The following is a 21,481-nucleotide window of genomic DNA, read 5'->3' as shown; positions in this document are numbered from 1 at the left end:
AAAATATAGTCAGAAAAAACAGGGAAAAACACTTAATTTAGAAATAAATACCCCAAAAAACAGAAAAGAAATTAGTCAGAAAAACATGAAAAAAATAGTCAGAAAAACAGGGAAAATAATCATTCAATAGAAATAACTACCCCAATAATCAGAAAAAAAATTAGTCAGAAAAATAGAAAAAATATAGTCAGAAAAAACAGGGAAAAACACTTATTGCTGTTTTTAGACACACCTTTTTTGCAGCGCCGCTACTCTTCAGTGTGATCAAAGCATGAGCAAACTGTTTACATTCTCATGGAGTCGTTTTAATCCGTGTAGACGTGAGAATATAAGAGTTTCATCTCAGAACTGTGAGCAGGAAGTGGCTGCAGAGGATCCCAGCAGCGAGGATGAAGAACATGATGATGACGGTGAGTCCTCGTCGTACCGCCAGCTGTCTCAGCGTCAGGACGTCTCCCACCACCGTGGTCGTGGTTTTATTCTGCTCCGGTTCCTCCTCGCCGCTCTCAACCCGAGAGGCAACAGTACAGACCTGAGGCTGCTTAGAGTCTAGAGGGAAGATTTAGTGTTAGCACCATTTACTGTCTCACACACAGGATGCAGAGGCTCTGCCTCCATGGTTGAAACAGAGCGCTAAAATGCCCAAAATATTGGTGAAAACGAGATGAAATGCCTTATTGGCTGCCCTTTATACATGCAAAAAGTGATTGGGTGTCCTCTAGGGTTCCCCTTCATGTAATAAATTATGATGATGTGTCCTCTAGAGCACTGGTTCCCAACCTTTTTCTTGAGGGAACCACATTTTTACCATTGTAAAATTTGGCGACAGTGGTACAGTCTTACATTTGTTAGCCACCTGCGGTCCGCATAGTATCTCAGCCATGCTTCTGGTCGCCTCCAGCTTCATTAAAACTGTCAATAATGTTTTGGGGTCTGCTTGTGACAACAAGTTACCTTTTTCTGAGGAAAAACTCTTTGGGTTTACCCACCGTCTGAGGATGTTTAGTTGTCTGGTGTCACTTCAGCTTTCAGGGTTTCAAACTTTCATTTGCCAGTTTCTCACTGCAAAAGATGCATTACATCTTTTTCTTTTTGAGATATTCAGCATTTTTGTCTCCCTGACGCTTCGCCATTTTTCCATTAGCTCTGTGTTTCTGTTGCTAGGTGGGGTTACCTCTAGGTGAGGTTACCGCTAGGTGAGGTTACCACTAGGTGAGGTTACCTCTAGGTGAGGTTACCACTAGGTGAGGTTACCGCTAGGTGAGGTTACCGCTAGGTGAGGTTACCACTAGGTGAGGTTACCGCTAGGTGAGGTTACCACTAGGTGAGGTTACCGCTAGGTGAGGTTACCACTAGGTGAGGTTACCTCTAGGTGATGTTACCTCTAGGTGAGGTTACCGCTAGGTGAGGTTACCACTAGGTGAGGTTACCTCTAGGTGATGTTACCTCTAGGTGAGGTTACCGCTAGGTGATGTTACCTCTAGGTGAGGTTACCACTAGGTGAGGTTACCACTAGGTGAGGTTACCTGTGTATACTGCAGGAGGGATGTTACACATGTCCTTATTCTCGCGATATAGCCTTTATTTTTCATCTTTTCTGTAGGGATTTTTTTATTTAAATAAATAAATAAACGTACAATGTAGCCCTTATTTATGCCCCCCAGAACCCCCTAGATGGTTCAGTTTGATGGTTTTAACTGTCAGTACCATGTCATTAATTACTTTGATCTGGATCTCCTTTAACTTAATGCTAATGGTAATCAAGGTTGAGGATTATTTCATCATACACGATGCATCAGAGCTTTTAGCTGCTAGTGGGGCCCCATGTTGTGCAGAATGGGCCCTTTTGAGTCCTCCACTGACTCAATGTGCCACATAAACAAACTTAGACTCACCTATATTTTCCATCTTGACCATCTCTTTCTCTTCTTTGTCCTTGATCCCTGCTCTCTCACGAGCCTGATCACACAACAAAGACACTTGTTTTTACAGTTGTTTTCACTTAAATGACATCACTTTTTTCTTTTATAATGCTCTTTAATAAATGATAAAAAGTAGTTTTCACCTCTTGAGCAGCTTTGTCCCAATCAAGCCTCCACAGATAAATGACGAAGAACATGGCCTGCATCACCACACAGAGAGTCAGACCTGTCCACAGTCCTGCAGAGGAGAAAGAGGAGAAAGAGGTTTAGTGGCGATCAGCAAACAAATTGTGCATTTTATGACGAAAGCATCTAATCTACAGACCCAACGGTTATATTTTAGACGTGGAGGCAGTTTGTATTTGTCCTCAGTGTTGCATGTTTCCATTCTTTACCCCATCACGCTGCATTATAACCATGTTTATCTTTGTTCTAATAAAGATACTTTTAACTTTTTTACTTTTAAATTCCCATATTGAGCGCTGCAGCAAGACTCTCTCTCCCCTCAACCTCCCACAGACACCTGTTGACTGTCTGCTGCTGTCTGGAGGCCTTGGAAGGTCATCTCCATAGCAACCGCTATGTTTTCGCTTTTGCCATACCAGCGAGCTGAGACGGGACTGATTAAGCGCTGGACAAAGTTTTTCCTCCTTTCCTCTCCTCACATTGTGCTGTATTTCTTTCTCTTCACCTCTGTCATATTGTTTGTGTGTTTTTATATGTTTTGGACGGGTTGATGGCAGGTTTTGTACTACGCTGTGCAATGACAATAAAGGCTTCTGATTCTGGTTTTTAAATTTAGTTTATATTTTAGTTCTAGTCATTATTACACACTAGACTTTTAGCACATCTTCTAGAGAAAGCCATTACTGCATTTAACCCTCTGGGCTCTATGATAACGTGACTTTTTTTAAAGCGTCGTAACAAAAAAACGAGGTGACGTGGAGCGCTGCTGTCCACTTCACTCCAAAATACAGACGTGAAACTTTCTCCAGTTTTTTGTTTGATGCTCCTCGGTCATGTAAAACCAAAGATATGATTGTTTTAATTTGATAGTACAACAATATTTATCCAAGAGTAAAAGTAGGATGTGACGAGGCAGGCGTGGCATTCTGTAAAAATGGAAAAAAGAGTCTAATCATCTAACACTGTTCCTATAAATAAACATGTTTTTATGGTAATTTTTTATGTATAGTTTTATTATATTTGAATTTTACCTTTTATATGTTCATATTTGTAACCTATGTTTACACTTTTCTGGTCTTAAACAGTTCATTGAGCATATTTATGTTTTTTATTGTCATAAATGGTAAAATTTGATTTCAGATTTCATGATTTTTGTGTATTTTTGGGCTCAATGTGTTAATAAAGTGGGTTAAAGTGAAAGAATAATTGTCATGAGTATAGTAAATATTATGTGGTATATAAAGGGCAAATAGGCTCAGACAGCAGAGGGTTAAAGATTGAGAAAATATGTGTGTGACAGATGTTTGAATCCTGAATCTCACCTACGATGCCCATGTCTGCTGCAAACATCAGGGACACTCCGATGGGGAAACCGATGAAATAATGTCCCACCAGGTTACACATGGCTCCAACAAACTGTTTCCCTGCTCCTCTGAGGACGCCTCCAGTCACACCCTGCCACGGTAAAGAGATTGAGTCAGTCACATTCTGTAAACTGCATGTTAATATAAATATTACTAGAGTTAAACAGTTTCTCACCGCGGTGGCATCAGCAACATGCATGAAGACGAAAACAACCATGACGTCACTAACTCGGTCTAAAACATCCCTAAAACAGACAGAAAATCCTGTTAGACACCAAATATAAGATCAGAGAACAGAGTAATTTCATGTTTTATAATTCATCCTATCCAGGTAATAGACAGGCCCGAATCTGGGAAAAACCCTTCAGAAAATGAGGCATTTTGGGGTAAAAATGTTTTCTTGGTTGTTTCTCTAGTATTTTTTTGTGCTGAATCCATTTCTGCTGGATGTCACGCTGTAAAAGTTACGGTTTAGTCACAATTATTGATTAATTAGCATAATGATTGATTAATCACCCAATATTAGAAGTGGCTATAATTTTCCAATGTGTGTATCTATTATAAATGGTTGTTTGGGTTCATTGTAAAGGAGCATCCATGGCTTTCATTTAAGACCAAAGTTGTATCTTTCTGACAAACACAGAGGTCACATGACCTCTTTAAACCAGAAATTACACACATTTTACCACAATTTTGTCCTAAACTCTTTAGTTGATGTGATCGCAGTAGGATCAAGGGACATCAGGGACCAAAAACAACAATGTCCAATGCCAGAATGTTCAAACAACACTTCTTCAAATTCAAACAAAAAATATTAATCAAAATATCAAATACAAAATTGAAACAAAAATATATAAAGTCAAAGACAAAATTCAAAACTTGCAATCAAATTATTTGTGTAATTGCAAAATAAATCCTCCATTCAGTCTTTAAATAACTGTTTTTTGTTTGTTTGCTGCTGGTTTTACTGGTTTTGCTGGTTTTGCTTTTGCGATTCTGTCTTTGTTATTGCAGCCTTTTTGCTTGCGGTGTTGTTGCATGTTCAACATAAAAATGTTATACGATAATAATATGTAAAAGTTGTATCAGGGGGTCAATAATGCAAACATTTATAATTTGAAAAACAGAAAATCTCTTAAAAATAATGGTGTGAGTGAGGTGAAGTGTGAACTTACCGCTCTGTGGTGAAAATGTATCCGATGACACTTTTAGAGACGGTGAAAGTTATTCCAACAATTAAAGCAATTATGACTGAAACGAGAGAAAAAATTGATATTGTTCAGAAATGTACTCTTTGTTTTATAAGACTGTACACATTTACATTATGTGACTGACGTTTGAATGACAAAAACATACATTTTAAGTGTGTTTTACAAGTATAATTTAAAAAAATACCCATTGAAATCAGTCTACTGATAGTGATACTGCCTGGTACAACTAAAGGGACATTTTTTTGGACAAATATCTAGACATTTTCCATGATTTTCTTGATAATAACCAAAATCATTATGAATAAAACCATGTTAAATGTCTAGATATCAGCTCTTAAATTTAACTTTTATCACATATTTTTGTTGTTATCATTATATTTGTCCAAACAAATGAACCTTTAGTTGAACCAGACATTAAAATGAACAAGAAAAAGAAGAAAACAAGGTGGTTTAATACTTTTTCCATGACTCTATTTTCAGTCATTTTGTTTCTATTTCGATAATTTTTTGTTATTTTTACATCAACAGTCATGGAAACATTCTTGATAATAACCAAAAATCATTATCAATAAAAACATGTTAAATGTCTCGATATAAGCTCTTAAATTTAACTTTTATCAGATATTTTTATTGTATACGTTTATTTCAAACAAATGAACCTTTAGTTGAACCAGACATTAAAATGAACAAGAAATAGAAGAAAACAATCTTATTCTTACTCTATATCATCATAAGCTCGATATTACTACTATTAAGTAGTATTTCTTTCTTTCTTTGATAACTTATAAATATAACACACTGCAGCAGCTCTTACCTGCAACGATAACAGGAATCTTGCAGATCTTCCTGGCTTGTTCAGCGTGTCCTGCACCCAGAGCTGTTCCCACCTGAACACTGGCAGCCACGGAGAAACCCAACGGGAACTGGAGAAGAAACAAGTATTTGCTCACATTGTAATCTATAATAAAACCACTTTGGAAGCTCTGGGACTTGTTTCACTATCTATAAAAACAATATAATCACTCAAACACATATGTGATTTTAGTTTCACATTTTGTGTCTTCTTTTAGTCATTTTGAGTCTTTTTTGGTCATTCTGTTTCTTTTTTGGGCCATTTTGTGGGTTTTTTTTTGTCATTTTGGGTCAATTTGTGTCTTTTTGTGGTCATTTTTTGTCATTTTGTGGTCAATTTGAGTCCTTTTTTGCTTCATTTTATGTAATTTTTTGGTCAATTTGATTCTTTTTTGGATAATTTTGTGTCTTTTCTGACAAATCCCAAAGTATCAAGTTGTTACTTTCCAAGGAGTCTCTGGCTTGAAGCTGACTGTTACACACTCAGGAGGTCAGAATGGACCTTTAAACTGATAGCAAAGGACTTAGATTAAAAGTAACAATATAATATAAAAATATACAGTACAGGCCAAAAGTTTGGACACACACCTTCTCATTCAATGCGTTTCCTTTATTTTCATGACTATTTACATTGTAGATTCATCAAAACTATGAATGAACACATGTGGAATTATGTACTTAACAAAAAAGTGTGAAATAACTGAAAACATGTCTTGTATTTTAGATTCCTCAAAGTAGCCACCCTTTGCTTACTAGAATATAAGACATGTTTTCAGTTATTTCACACTTTTTTGTTAAGTACATAATTCCACATGTACAATGTAAATAGTCATGAAAATAAAGGAAACGCATTGAATGAGAAGGTGTGTCCAAACTTTTGGCCTGTACTGTATATATAAATGCACAGACAGAGAGATGTTTTAGTTGTTGTCTGCTTCATTATTTGTCCAAAATTCTTCGTATCAACTGAGTTTGTCTGATCTGAACTGTGATATTCTGTTCAGATTCATGTTAGATTGGGGGTCAAGACTCAAAAAGGTTGAGAACTAACTGGTTTAGAGGATTTACTAACCATATAAGCGATGACAGTGAGCTGGTAGATGATGGCCTGGGCCCCCAGCTCCGTCTCACTGACCATCCCAGCCAGGAAACCTCCCACCTCGAACAGCCACCACTCCAGACACAGCATGAGCATACTGGGGATGGCCAGTTTGATGAAGGGCCCCCACTCCTGGAGACAGTCCATGGACCAACCTGGGGGCCAGAGAACCGGGTTAGAAAGGAACATTTCCCCCTTCGCTTCATTGTGTTAGAACCAGGCGGCAACCTCCTGGTCTGAGCAGGGAGGCAAACCAGGAAGTGCCTTAAGCTGCATTCTAACATAAATTCCAGCAGGGGGCGCTAAGTTTGGCTGCAAAAGGTGACGTGGAGCGCTGCTGTCCACTTCACTCCAAGTTACAGACGTGAAACTTTCTCCAGTTCTTTGTTTGATGCTCCTCGGTCATGTAAAACCAAAGATATGATCGTTTTAATTTGATAGTACAAAAATATTTATTTATATGAGTAAAAGTAGGATGGGACGAGGCAGGCGTGGCATTCTGTAAAAATGGAAAAAAGAGTCTAATCATCTAACACTGTTCCTATTAATTTTGCGTTTTTATGGTCATTTTTTATGTAGAGTTTTATTATATTTGAATTTTACCTTTTATATGTTCATATTTGTAACCGATGTTTACATTTTTCAGGTCTTAAACAGTTCATTGAGCATATTTATGGTTTTTATTGTCATAAATAGTAAAATGTTATATCAGATTTCATGATTTTTGTGTATTTTTGGGCTTAATGTATTAATAAAGTGGGTTAAAGTGAAAGAATAGCAAAGAATGCAAAAGCATTTTGTTCCATTCATTTCAATACAAAATGAGAAAACTTCTCACTTGATTTATTCCCTCAGAAATGTTTTTCAGGACAACACTATGGTCTCAATCACTAGTTAAAAATCTTCTTCAAGACAATCTGATGTCAATAGTTCTAATAATGGCCCCATTTAGAATAAAATAGAAGATAAAGAATCGTATGATTTGGGGCGGGGCTACCTTTGATGAACAGGTCACTAACAAGGCGAGCCGTCACCAGGAGAGAAGCAGAACAATGCGTATCCACGGCAACGTGTCAATGACGTTCTTTTCGGTCATTTTACATTTTTTTTTTAATCATTTTGCATCTTTTTTTTGTTTTTGTCATTTTACATATTTTTAAAGTCATTTTGCGTCTTTTTTAGTCATTTTATGTTTTTTTTTGTCATTTCATGTATTTTTTTAAAGCCATTTTGCGTCTTTTTTTTGTCATTTTACGTCTTTTTTTTGTTTTTTTAATTGTTTTTCAGGACAACACTATGGTCTCAATCACTAGTAAAAAATCTTCTTCGAGACAATCTGATGTTAATAGTGTAAATAATGGCCCCATTTAGAAGAAAATAGAAGATAAAGAATCGTATGATTTGGGGCGGGGCTACCTTTGATTGACAGGTCACTAACAAGGCGAGCCGTCATCAGGAGAGAAGCAGAACAATGCGTATCCACGGCAACGTGTCAATAAAGTTATATATAACGTTATATAGATAGAAAAAAGGACTTTTAGCGGTTTGGTCTCATAACTTTGAGCCTTTCACTGTATTTTGACTAAATGACGTATTATTTATTGTTTGGTTGGACTAACAGACACTCCAAGGAATCATAGAAGAAGATGGATATTATATAACAGCATGACTTGAGTTAACTCCTGTCCGTCTCAGTGGATAAAGAAGAGAAGAAGAACTGACCTGCCCATGTAGACTTGAACAGTTCCCTCCAGATGATGTAAACATAAAGCAGAGCAGCCAGTAAATACTGAGAGATGGCGTTGGCTGCAGCAGATCCACTGAAACACAAACCAGCAGCTTTTACTGATAAAATAACATTAATTACATTTATACCATCATGTTATTTGCTGACTAGGCCTGTCGCCGTAATACATTATCTAGGACGATATGTTTTCCCAGAAACTCAGAAAATCTGAATTCTGATAAGTTTAATGTCGGGATTCAAATTCAACTTAAATTAATCTTTCAGATGTGGCTTTCATCTTATTTTGTAGGATCACAATCAAAGCCAACGTTATATCTGCCAATCTCAACAGCCCAAAGCATCATTTATCAGTTTAGACCAAAGCTATAATAGTTTTGGATTTTTCATTAGTTTTAGTTTTAATTTCCTTGAGCATTTTTGTTTTCAATTTCAGTTAGTTTTAATGAGTTTTTAGAGTGAGTTTCCTAGTTTTAATTAGTTTTTATTTTTTGGAAAATGCTTAGTTTTAGTTTAGTTTTTATTACTTTTAGTTTTTTGTGATGGGGTATTTGTTGGGTGCCAGATTCAAAGAGGCCATAATACATTTTGCCTTTATTTCCTTTGGTTTATCCATTTTAGCCCCAATAAGGTTATTAACTCTTACAGTTCCTGGTGTTTTCATGTGTTCATGTTCACTAACAGAATCCTCTTTCTAATAGAAACTCTGGATTATGTATGAGAAAAGTTGACAAAGACGAAAAAGAAAGACATTTCCACTATAATTTTAGTTAGTTTTGTAACCACACAATACAGTTTCAGTTAGTTATTTTTATTTTTATTTCAGTTAACAAAAATGTTTTTTCAATTCTAGTTTTTGTTATTTCATTAGTATTTGTTAACTATAATAACCTTAGTTTAGACAAAGACTCACAAATCTATAAATATAGGGACTATTCCTTAGTTGAGCCACATAATAAAAGGATATACTCTTTTTATTTATGCTAATCGTATCAACATTAAACTGATAAACTGGCTGATGCAGACGCATCGCTTCAAATAAAAAAACTGTTCACTTATTGATGGACATTCAGTTAAAATGCCTTCAGCATCAATATGATAGATAGATTAGATTACTTTATTCATCCCCGAAGGGAAATATGAACGTACAGCTTAGAATTGAACTCATATTGGGAACAAAATCTGAGTAGTTGTTGTGTATTACACATAATAACCAAGGTGATAGATAAAATGATGTAAAAACTCACGCCACGCCCAGCTCCAGGTGGAAGAAGACGTAGTTGATGACGATATTCAGGATGTTTGCGATGCCTCCGGTTATAATCTGAGGCCAGATGATTCTCTGGAAACAGCACAGGATCAGAATTATTACACTTATTACTCACTTTAATCATCATTACATCTTCAATCAGCATTGTTGTGAATTCTTGTCATAGAAGAGGTTGGCATAGTGTTGCACCTGGTTTTGAAGACACTTTGACAGCAGCTGGTACATAAAAGAAGCCTGAGGAAGAAAAAACAGATAAAAGTTAAAGTCACAGAGTCAAAAAGTTCAGAAGATGATTGAAAAAATAAGGAGAGAAGCTACAAAATGATTTTCTTCAATGTCATCAAATGAGCAATAACAACAATATTTAAGGGTGTAGTAGAACTAAACCCCCCCGACACATTAATCAGCTGTTTTTGGTAGTAGGTTACTACGACTATTGTTTTTGGAAAATCTGCTTTTATGTAAATTATTGCTGTATTTTTTTTAGGAGTATATTATAGTCAAGTGCAAATAAGGTTTAACCCTAAAAAAAATCTCTAAAAAATCTCTCTCTCTCTCTCTCTCTCTCTTTCTCTCCTCCTCCTCCTTTCTCATATTTTTTTGCCTAGTATTGGAGGCTTTCTCCTCCTTTCTAGTGCTCAGATTTTAGTAAACGTTCAGTATATTATTAAGGACATCTAATACTACAAGAAACAGCTGAGAAACCTTTTGTTAGAAGTTTTTTTTAGGGTTATGTGTTTATTTTTCATATATGCACCCTCCTATTAGACGTATTGAGGAACATCAGGTTGTGGCTTGTTGTCCACTTTACCCAACTCACAAAGTTGACTTTATTCTCGTAATTTTAACGTTTTTCTCGAACTGCATAATGAAAAATAATCCTCCTCCATAAAAAAGAGCTCATTTGTGCTTTGAGAGTCATATTTAACCAAAGAATAAGTTATTGCTTCTCCATATTCTACAGTAAGGAAATCAAAGTGCAGCAGACTCACCGGGAGAGCCGGCATGAAGATCTTCACGTACAGCTGGGAGTAACTGCATGACACAAGAAACAACAAGCAGGTTGTCAGTATGATGTGACTCTTAACCCTTAATAGGGCACTCATTGAAATACTTGCAAATTCCTAATTTCAACCCTAGAGAATATTGGAGGATATTACATACTGCCAGAATGTATAAAAAAAAACATACGGACCCGGGGGAGGGGGGTAATATTTTGAGAAAAAAATTTACGAGATTAAAGTGGCAAATCTACGAGAACAAATGCGCAGATTTATGAGATTTAAAGTGGTGAATCTGTGAGAAAAAAGTTGCTTTTCCCCACTTTTTTCAGAGACCTGCTGGGCTTCATCATGACTGAACCAGAAGGTGATATATCATGAACCTGCTGACGTTTTTAAATTTCAATAAAATTCAAAATAATTTCACTCTTTCCTTCATAATGTGTCAGGACAAGTGTGTTTGCCAAACTTAGGAGCAGTATTCAAACCAGCAGTATGTTGAGAGTAATATAGGAGGAGAGATGTTTTTGGGTCCTTCATTGAGTCAGCTTCAAGTCAGTCAATTTGTTTGGCTGCACTGGGAATTACATGTACAAACTTCTTTTTTTTATGTAAATATGTTATTTGTTGTTAACAACAACAGCTCCAAGTTCAGACTTTCAGTGTAAATTAAACACACCATAAGGTGTTACGGTAAGAACGCGTTAGACCCGCCTTCAAAATAAAAGCAAACACATGTAGCTTTCAAAATAAGAGCACATGGATGTGTTAGGAGAGTCCACCACAGAATTTGCAAGAAGACTGTCAAAATATGACGCCTTCAATAAAACAGAAGAACCCTTATTCCCTTTTACAGGAATTCATTAAAATATGCAATGATTCAGATGGAATAGTGACATTAGAATGTGCGAGAGGCACCAAATTTAGACTTTTAGGGCAAAAATTTCTGGCAAAAAAATCCTGGTTCTAAAGGCTCTGACAGACTGGACAGACTAGAAATCACCCATTTATGTTAATATGTTGGTTGTTCTTGTTTACAATACAGTTCGTATAAAAATGTTTAAATATAACATATTTTGGTTAAGGCATGGAGTGGATAAATAATAAATTGAGTTAAAATCATTTGCTGACAGCTTCGTCCCCCCAGTTCAGAAATCCCATCTGCGCCCATAAAAAACATGCTACATTTAAAAATAAGAGGTTTATGCATTTATATAGAACTAATTGATAAAGTCCACTTAAAATGATGATAATAAATATGCATCTCTTAAAAGGGGTGTTCAATCTGCATAAAAAATACTTCAACATCAGTGTTTCAGCAAGTTTAACATTAACATTGAAATAAATACATGATAATGTATTTTTCCAACGATTTGAATCTTGCCTCCGAAAAACAGTCACACTTCTACCATTCACCTTCACACATAAAACAGACAGCACAGAGTACATCCGATAAGAGCGTTAAGTTTAAACATGTCTGCTTACAGGTCGACACAGTACTAGTTCCTAATAACGGGGTATATCTACATATGATGGTGTGTATGTAGGCGTATAGATATTTGAGTGTTGTTGTCACAGACTGACCTGGCCACCTCGGGGTTCTGTCTGAAGACCAGCAGGAGAGGTTCAGTGTTGATGAGGACGGCCCAGCAGGGGAAACAGGCCAGCAGCAGGATCAGGACCCCCCTCTGGAGAATCACACCCACTCGCTTCAGGTTACCACTCCCATACGTCTGGAACAGGAAACAGGGAGAGAAACAGTTAGAAACACTCGTCATCTGGTCACTGCAATTCAACATTTATGAACCCTTAATAGGGCACTCATTGAAATACTTGCAAATTCCAAATTTCAACCCTAGAGAATATTGGAGGATATTACATACAGACAGAATGTGTAAAAAAGACAACATAGGGACCCAGGGAAGGGGGGTAATATTTTGAGAAAAAAGTTTACGAGATTAAAGTGGCAAATCTAGGAGAAAAAATGTGCAGATTTATGAGATTTAAAGTGGTGAATCTGCAAGAAAAAAAGTTGTTTTTTTTTTCACTTTTTTCCTCGTAAATCTGCAACCTTTTTCGCGCAAATCTGCCACTTTAAATCACTTAAATCTGCAACTTTTTTTCTTGTAGATTTGCCACTTTAATCTAGTAAATTTGCAACTTTTTTCTCAAAATATTACCCCTGGACTCTGCTAACACATCCATGTGCTCTTATTTTGAAAGCTGCATGTGTTTGCTTTTATTTTGCCTTTATTTCCTTTGGCTTAGCCCAAAAAAGGTGATTAACTCTCACAGTTCCAGGTGTTTTGAGTTTTGGTTCGAGTCTCAGTAAACATATTTACCATGTGTTCCTACATATTTTTATTTTTATTCATACTTGGCCCTAATATGCCTAATTTTTTCTAAATTTTTAATTTTTACATTGGCGGTCAAGGTGAATAAAGTTAATATTATTATATTATTATCATACTGATTGGTCAGATGTCATGGTGTCACCGTCTGTGACAAATACGGTTCTTCGCCCAATAAAGGGTTAATAATGGTTATTAAAGTGTTGTTTGTCTTTGACGATAAATATAAAGTCACAGTACCTGAGATATGAGTGTGTCACATGTTATGGTCAAACCGGTTCCGATGGAGATACCAGTAACATTGATGATCTGCAAGTGAAAAATAAAAACATTTTCCTTCTTTGTAGACAAAAGAAACCAATTTATGGGACAGACACATTTATTAGCTGATCAATTTAAAAGCAAGCTCATTGTATCAAAGGAAATGGCATAAAAAGAGATTCAAGAATCAATTTATATCTTCTTACTGCGATGGCTAGAGAAACTCCAGCTAGCTCTGTCTTCCCCAGGTGACCACAGAACACCATGCTGATGATCCCGATGGCAAACACCATGAAGGAGGAAATAATCTGGGGACAAAAACAGACACCACACTCATTTTCCTCTTCATAGAGGTATATGGCACTTAAAGGTTAATGCTCATTAATCATGATAATAGATAACTTGAAGGTCAGTAACCTGCTAATACCACTTAAGACCACTAATTTATATTGTCATGTATTTTGCAATCAAAATCTAGCCACATCTGGTAACACCTGAGGGTTTGACTAATACCTGGAACAATTGATACCATCCCATAATTTTCTTATGCAATGAAAACGTTGTTCACTACTAAATAGAGATGAGAGATAAAACAGAACAGAGATGGGAGTAGATCTTTCCTTTATTGCCTGGATCACAGATTAGCTGACAGGAAGGGGAACTGTGTTTCTGGGACATTAATGAGCAGCACAGGAGCTCCACAAGGCACTGTACTGGCTCCACTCCTGTTCACACTGTACACAGCGGACTTAAAATAAGAAATTCACTTTTTAAAACAAGATAAAGTAAAGCTGCCAGCAGTGATGAACTGGCCCGAGCAGAGTGACCTGATGATTATTTGGTTCTTACCAAGATAAAAAAAAACCTTTAGATTTAGAAGTGTTAGATAATTTATCTTGTTTTAAGAGTTAACTTCCTATTTTAAGTGTTCAACATGCTTATTTCTAGTTTTAATAATCTTAATTTAATAAATCTTGTCAAGGTAAATTATCTGTCCATGCAGCAAGATCATTTCCCTCAGATTTACTGTTTGATCTGGTTTTTAGACTAAACACCTTTTTTGCAGAGTGGACTTCCTGTTTCAGTTTTCATTATACGACTTAGATAATCAAACAAACTTGCGTTTTGAGTGACGTGCTTTTTCACTCAGACAACGAGAAAACAAATATACGTATTTTATTAATGTGACTAAGATTTGAAAAGAAGATATATTTATTATTATTATTTACCAACCATTCACGCTTTTATTTTGTAAATTAGAACTTCCGGTTGCAGAATATGAAGTTATGGGTGTTTTTTCGATTTAAACGAGAAAATGAAAATCAAATATATATTATCTATCCGTCGATTCCTTTCTGACCCTGATGAAGTAAAAAGCTGTATTGTATTTTTAATTTTAGTGTTTGTATTTTTGTGTAAAGACTTGTTTTTAGGATTGACATTGTGAGCTTTTTCATGCTTTCCAATCTATTCAACTGTTGAATATGGTGAGTCTTTACCTAAAATATTGGCTCCAGTTGAGAGTTTTAGTTGCATGAAGTTAAAATTATATTTCAAAAGCATTTTCTATCACCAAAACGGGCTCGTTTCAAGTATTTCTGGCTTATTTTAATGTTACTACAGTTGGGCTTTTCAAGCAACAATTGCTCAAAATAAGAATATTTTTATTTATTTTAAGCTATCGTTGGTTTTTCCAGTTTATAGATATTTTTTTTTACAAAGAAAACATTTACTTACTGCACTGGCAGATAATTTGACTTGTTTCGAGCATGTATCTGCTTAATTCTAGTTATTTATTTCTTATTTTTTGCAGTGAGAAAGATGTCGAGGCTGTTGTTGCTGCAGAACTATTTGTACATGTGGAGAGTTATGTAACTGACATAACAAACACTGTCTGTGTTTGCGTAATCACATCTGTTAATGGGTAAAAGTTTCTCTAAATGTGTTTTCAGAATCTGTGTGTGCATAATCAGTCTTGTAAATGTGTAAATGTGTGAATTGTGATTTGGGAGTTCTGACGTTTGTGACTGCGTAGAGAAATCTGTAAATGTGTAACAGACAGACACATGTTCAGACATGCTGGAGGAATCTCTCCTTTTACTAACTTACATAATGATTCATTTCATTGTTGCCACAACCTGTTGCCTAAACTTGTTGCTAATTGTTGGGGTACCATCCGCAATTTCCACTGAGTACATACATAAACATCACTGCTTTTTTATAATTACTATACTCCCTCTTCCCCATTAATATCTTTGCTATTTATTATATCTTTATTTACTTTTTAGGTATTAGGGCTACGTGCAAGGCAACATGCACTTTATATTCTAAAAAATGGGTACTCCAAATATCATAAAATTACCATTGCTGGTATTTAACAAATGTAATGTGTATTAAGTATTGTGCATTTAAAATAGCACTTTATATTTACTGTGCAATCGGACAATCTGCAATATAATTACGCACCTAAAACACTTTAATCAGCCCTTTGATATGTAAACGTAGAGTTTAACATCAGTGAAATACGTTTGGTCCCCTGACCTTTGACCTGTATGTTCCATGATCCACTAGACTTTTCATTGTTCTTGCTTTTATTTTTATTTTCTGTTCTATTGTGTTTTCAAGGACACGTTTTCTCTCCTCCTGCTCATTCTGGCCATGAACGCAACTGTTCTACTTGTTGTTACTGTTGTTTTATTGATTTTATTGTTATTATTATGGTACTGACATCTACCTGCCAAAGGGACTAAAGATGGAAATTATCCGTTGGCTATAATCTTGCATATTTACATGTATATGTTCATTAATATGTATTGTCCCTGTTTTTTAAGTAAACTCAAACTCAGTTTGGGCTGCTCGTATACTGGTGAAGATATTTTACAGACAACAAAGGTAACAATACACACATAGTGCATGCTTTAGTGATCTTTATATTCTTTATGTATTCTAAATGAACAAATCCTAACATAAAATTAATAAAAGGCTGTTCTCTGAATAAATAAAAGTATAAACCAAAGTTATCCTACATAAAGAACAGATTAAGGGAGTCCTCTCGTTTATCGGTATGAATAGAGAATTTGATATTTAAAAATATATATTTCATCAGCTCGCTTTCAATTGTAAAATTTTATATTTGAATGTACTTCGATACTTTTTCCTAAATATTTTATCTGCTCATTTTTAGTCTTAAATTTTTATATTTGAACATCATTCTCTATATGTCTCTTTTAATGATTTTACTGTTCTGTGTAAAGCTCTTTGAATTGCCCTGTTGTTGAAAGCTGCTATATAATAAACCTGCTTTGTCTACATTCACTTGATTAAAAATTAAATGAATATTGATTAAATTAAATTGACTGGTATTTATAAAAGAAGACTAGTACACACATGGCTTTATCAGGCGACTAATGAAATGATAACGAGGAGACAGGTAACTTTATCTTTACAGTCTATACAGCATACTATAAAATTAATAAACTTCATTTTAATTATTTATGAGTGATGAGTTTAATCACTTCTTATCTACATGTGTCCATAATCTCCTTGTTAATGATTATTTTATTTCATCCTGAATTAAGGAGCACCTTGAGGTCTAATAATAAATATAATAATGAAATTAACCATCACGATTGTTTGCAGAAATAGGTGGTGAATTAGAAGCTTTGAGATGGAGAACTCCACTTAGAAATTATCTCAGAAAATCAGACTTACTTGTAACAATGAATCTATTAGTGCTGATCTTTTGTGCCAAATGGATTTATTACTAAATGTATTTAATAAATGCAGGAGTAAAGAAACACTATTTGCTTGCGGTGCAGTTAGGATGATTTGAGAATGAAATGCTTACTTTTGTCATAATTTTGCAGGTTTGGTGGATACAAAAGCTGCTAAAGCATTTGTGAATTCAGTGTTTTAATTTAATAATGCTTCAGTCCTCTACATTAAGATTGTATTGTTGACTATATTCTCTCACTACATTTAATACCCAAGTGTGACTGTAATTTAATATAATCTAAACACTGTAAAAAAGGTGTTTAGTCTAAAAACCAGATCAAACAGTAAATCTGAGGGAAATGATCTTGCTGCATGGACAGATAATTTACCTTGACAAGATTTATTAAATTAAGATTATTAAATCTAGAAATAAGCATGTTGAACACTTAAAATAAGAAATTAACTCTTAAAACTTTAGATTTAGAAGTGTTAGATAATTTATCTTGTTTTAAGAGATAATTTCTTATTTTAAGCGTTCAACATGCATGTTGAACGCTTAACACTGCCTGTTTCTAGGAATTCCTTGGCACATTTTTTTTCAATCTACGTATAAATAATACGAATTTAGACTCAAAATGACCCCCAAAAAGATGTAAAATTACCAAAAAAGACACAAAATGACGAAAAAAACATGTTAAATTAATCAAAATGACACACAAAAAACAAAGATGATCAAAAAAGCATGTAAAATGACAAAAAAAGACACAAAATGACAAAAAAAATATGTAAAATGACAAAAAAACATGTAAAATTTTCCGAAAATGACACAAAAAAAAAATCAAAATGATCAAAAGAGAATGTAAAATTACCCAAAAAGACTTCCAGTAGTGACGTCATCCTTATTTTAAGTGTTCAACATGCTTATTTCTAGATTAAATGATCTTAATTTAATAAATCTTGTCAAGGTAAATTATCTGTCCATGCAGCAAGATAATTTCCCTCAGATTTACTGTTTGATCTGGTTTTTAGACTAAACACCTTTTTTGCAGTGAACATGTAACCAATTTGACTGGCCAGTTAGAACACTTTAAAGCAGTTTTTCTCAGTTTTACCCTTTGCTAGTTACTGCAGTTAGACTTTACATAGATAGATAGATAGATAGATAGATAGATAGATAGATAGGTAGAACCTTTGAGTTCACATTCCAACTGGACTATATTAATCTAGGTAGGTACTTTATTTATCCCAAACTGGGAAATTACTCTGTGTGTAATCCTTCAGGAAATTGGCAGCACAATGCAAAAAAGCCAACTTGTATTTTTTGGCCTAAAACAGTGATTTAAGTTGGTAAAACTTGGAAATATAAATTACTGACATTTAGGGCAATAATGTAAGTTAGCACAACAAAGGAAGCCAGTTGTCTGCTCAAAAACAAGTTGGTGAGTTGTTGTTACTGATATCTTTAAGTTGGGGTTCACAACAAGGGACAATAGTTCTGATAACTCTTATTTCTTTGTTGGGAAATGCGGAAAGCGGTGAAATTCGGTCATTAGCGAAAGCTAGCGGCTAACTGATGCTAGCGGCTAACTGATGCTAGCGGCGCTGCTTGTTACAGCTACAAGAGTAGCCATTAGCGCATCAATGCTAACTCAAAATTGTGGTCACAACATTAGCTGACATTTCATAGCGGCGTTACAATCGTGCCAATTCAGCACATTGCAGAAGTTAGCAGAAGTAAGGATTAAAAGTTATTACAATGTAAAATTATAAGTTAATACAACTTACAGTTGAGTTGACAAAAATCTGAATTCAGAGTTGAGCAAACTCAAAAACCAAACTTAAAATATTTAGTTTAATTGTCCAACTTAAAATTTTATCGAAGTTTGTTGCCTTGAAATTTTGAGTTCACCCAACTTTTCTTTTTTTGCAGTGCAGCAGCACCACACCAATACAATAAAATAGAATGAAATAGAATAAAGTTAATAACTACACTGCAAAAAAAGAAAAGTTGGGTGAACTCAAAACTTCAAGGCAACAAACTTCGATAACATTTAAAGTTGGACAATTAAACTAAATATTTTAAGTTTTGTTTTTGAGTTTGATCAACTGTAAGTTGTACTAACTTATAATTTTACATTGTAATAACTTTTAATCCTTACTTCTGCTAACTTCTGCAATGTGCTGAATTGACACGATTGTAACGCCGCTATGAAATGTCAGCTAATGTTGTGACCACAATTTTGAGTTAGCATTGATACGCTAATGGCTACTCTAGTAGCTGTAACAAGCAGCGCCGCTAGCATCAGTTAGCCGCTAGCATCAGTTAGCCGCTAGCTTTTGCTAATGACTGAATTTCACTGCTTTCCCGCATTTCCCAACAAAGAAATAAGAGTTATCAGAACTATTGTCCCTTGTTGTGAACCCCAACTTAAAGATATAAGTAACAACAACTCACCAACTTGTTTTTGAGCAGACAACTGGCTTCCTTTGTTGTGCTAACTTACATTATTGCCCTAAATGTCAATAATTTATATTTCCAAGTTTTACCAACTTAAATCACTGTTCTAGGCCAAAAAATACAAGTTGGCTTTTTTGCAGTGTAGTCATAATGTGCAAAATAAGAGAGTTCAAGACACAATAAAAATACAATATAGAACATAAAAACAAGGAGATATTATAAATTATATTATAATGCAAGGAGCTTTCTCTGATATAAACCAGTAGTTCTCAACCTTTTTGAGTCGCGACCCCCAATTTAACATGCATGTTGTCTGTGACCCCCACTCACTGAACACAATCTCACACGCACAGTTCAGATCACCCAAAAAAGAAACAAAATTCCCCAAAAAAGACACAAAATGACCCAAAAAGAAACAAAATGACCAAAAAAGGAAACAAAATGACCAAAAAAAGACACAAATGACTAAAAAAAGACACAAAATGACCAAAAAAGGAAACAAAATGACCAAAAAAAGATACAAGGTGATCATGGCCGACTGAAGACGTGTTTTCGTTGAGCTCCCGCTCCCACATTGATTTTATTTAAATTTATCTGCAAGTTAATGCTCCTTTCTTGACTCATCACACCAGCACAGTGCCGAAAGATCTACCGATAAGAAGAAAAGTGACGTTTTGATAGTTTGCAATGTCGAAACAAACGAAGATTCAGCCACGGAAACAGCCTAATGCTGCAGCTGCTAATGCTAATGTTAGCCAAGCAACAAACTCTCCACAGCAAATAGACACGGCTTCACCAACTAACATCATGGAAACCGAAGCGCTGATTCACAAGGTAACTCAAAATTTCAGCGACGTTATGGAGACGAAACTTTCAAAGTTTTCCGAGACTCTGGAAAAAATTTCTACAACTTTAGAGAGCCAGTCCAAACGCATTACTGCCACGGAGCAGCGAGTTTCGGACGTTGAGGACATAGTGGCTGATCTGGAGACCAGGCTCGGTGAAGCAGAAAAGAAAATGAAGCAAATGGCTCATGGCATGGATGATATGGAGAACCGAAGCAGACGGGACAACATCCGTGTCCTGAATCTCGAAGAGGGCACGGAGGGAAATCGCCCTATACAGTTTTTTGAGTCCTGGCTGCCTACTATACTTGGACTTGGACCGGCGAACCCCGAGACGAAAAGCCGCATTAAAATTGACCGGGCGCACCGCAGCCTGGGACCGCGAGGAGCACGTCCCCGACCGGTTGTTATTAAGCTCCACAACTCCAGAGACAAATTACGCATAATGGCAGCAGTGCGGGGGAAAACTAACCTGGAACATGAAGGACAGCGGATCTCCATCCTTCAGGATCTGTCTCCTGCGGTCCGAGAGAAGCGTCGCGCCTTCAACGGAGTGTGTCAAGCCTTAATAGACAAGAGGATCCGCTTCACCATGCGCTACCCGGCTACACTCACCATAAACCACAACGGCACGGAGCACAGGTTCGAAACGCGGAGAGATGCAGAGAACTTTCTTGAAAAACTGAAATAGAAGACCACTCAGAACTGTGACGTGTCTACTGTATGATTACATTACTACACGCCATCTGGAATGAGTAAGTTGTGTTGCATTGATACTGAAGTTATTCTGCCTAACAGGATATCAGTGTGATAAGGAAGAAACAGCACAGTCAGCCTGTGTAAAACTATAAAAGGCTTCAGAGCTGATTTAGCTCAGTTAAGTGTATTTCTCACTTTGCTGCGTTTACAGCCTTATCTGATGTATTAGTTTGGGGTGATAGCAGAGAAGGGATAATGTTAAATTCATAACATTACCAGAATATCGACATGCTTATTAAGTTGTATGTTGTGGGAGCGGGGGTGAGATACGGAAGTTGTTTTGAGTTTTCTCCAGAAGCGATTAGCAGCACGTACTCCTGTAACACTACCATTGAGTAGCTCTTTTTTTTTTCTTTTTTTTTTTTTCTCTTTTTTCCTTGAATTCTCATGCTCCCATACTATTTTCATATTTGTTTCTTTTTGTGTATGTGTTTGGGGGTGGTT

General features: G+C 35.7%; 1 protein-coding gene across 1 annotated transcript; it reads right to left on the bottom strand.

Moving 5' to 3' along the window:
* Window positions 1–337: 337 nt before the first annotated feature.
* LOC131973666 (multidrug and toxin extrusion protein 1-like) lies at window positions 338–20,008 on the bottom strand. Its single transcript, XM_059335758.1, has 16 exons — window positions 19,955–20,008; window positions 13,468–13,569; window positions 13,241–13,309; window positions 12,234–12,382; window positions 10,641–10,683; window positions 9,838–9,882; window positions 9,626–9,720; window positions 8,357–8,454; window positions 6,608–6,789; window positions 5,498–5,606; window positions 4,648–4,723; window positions 3,648–3,717; window positions 3,431–3,563; window positions 2,066–2,160; window positions 1,896–1,959; window positions 338–549 (listed from the first exon to the last, which is right to left on the bottom strand). Exons 1-16 carry the CDS (start codon window positions 20,006–20,008, stop codon window positions 338–340), a joined length of 1,596 nt encoding a protein of 531 aa, XP_059191741.1.
* Between the last annotated feature and the right edge of the window lie 1,473 nt (window positions 20,009–21,481).

This window comes from Centropristis striata, chromosome 1 (genome assembly GCF_030273125.1).
Source record: "Centropristis striata isolate RG_2023a ecotype Rhode Island chromosome 1, C.striata_1.0, whole genome shotgun sequence".
Taxonomy (NCBI): domain Eukaryota; kingdom Metazoa; phylum Chordata; class Actinopteri; order Perciformes; family Serranidae; genus Centropristis; species Centropristis striata.
Note: the sequence above shows the minus strand (reverse complement) of the source record. Positions and strands in the feature narration are given on the sequence as shown.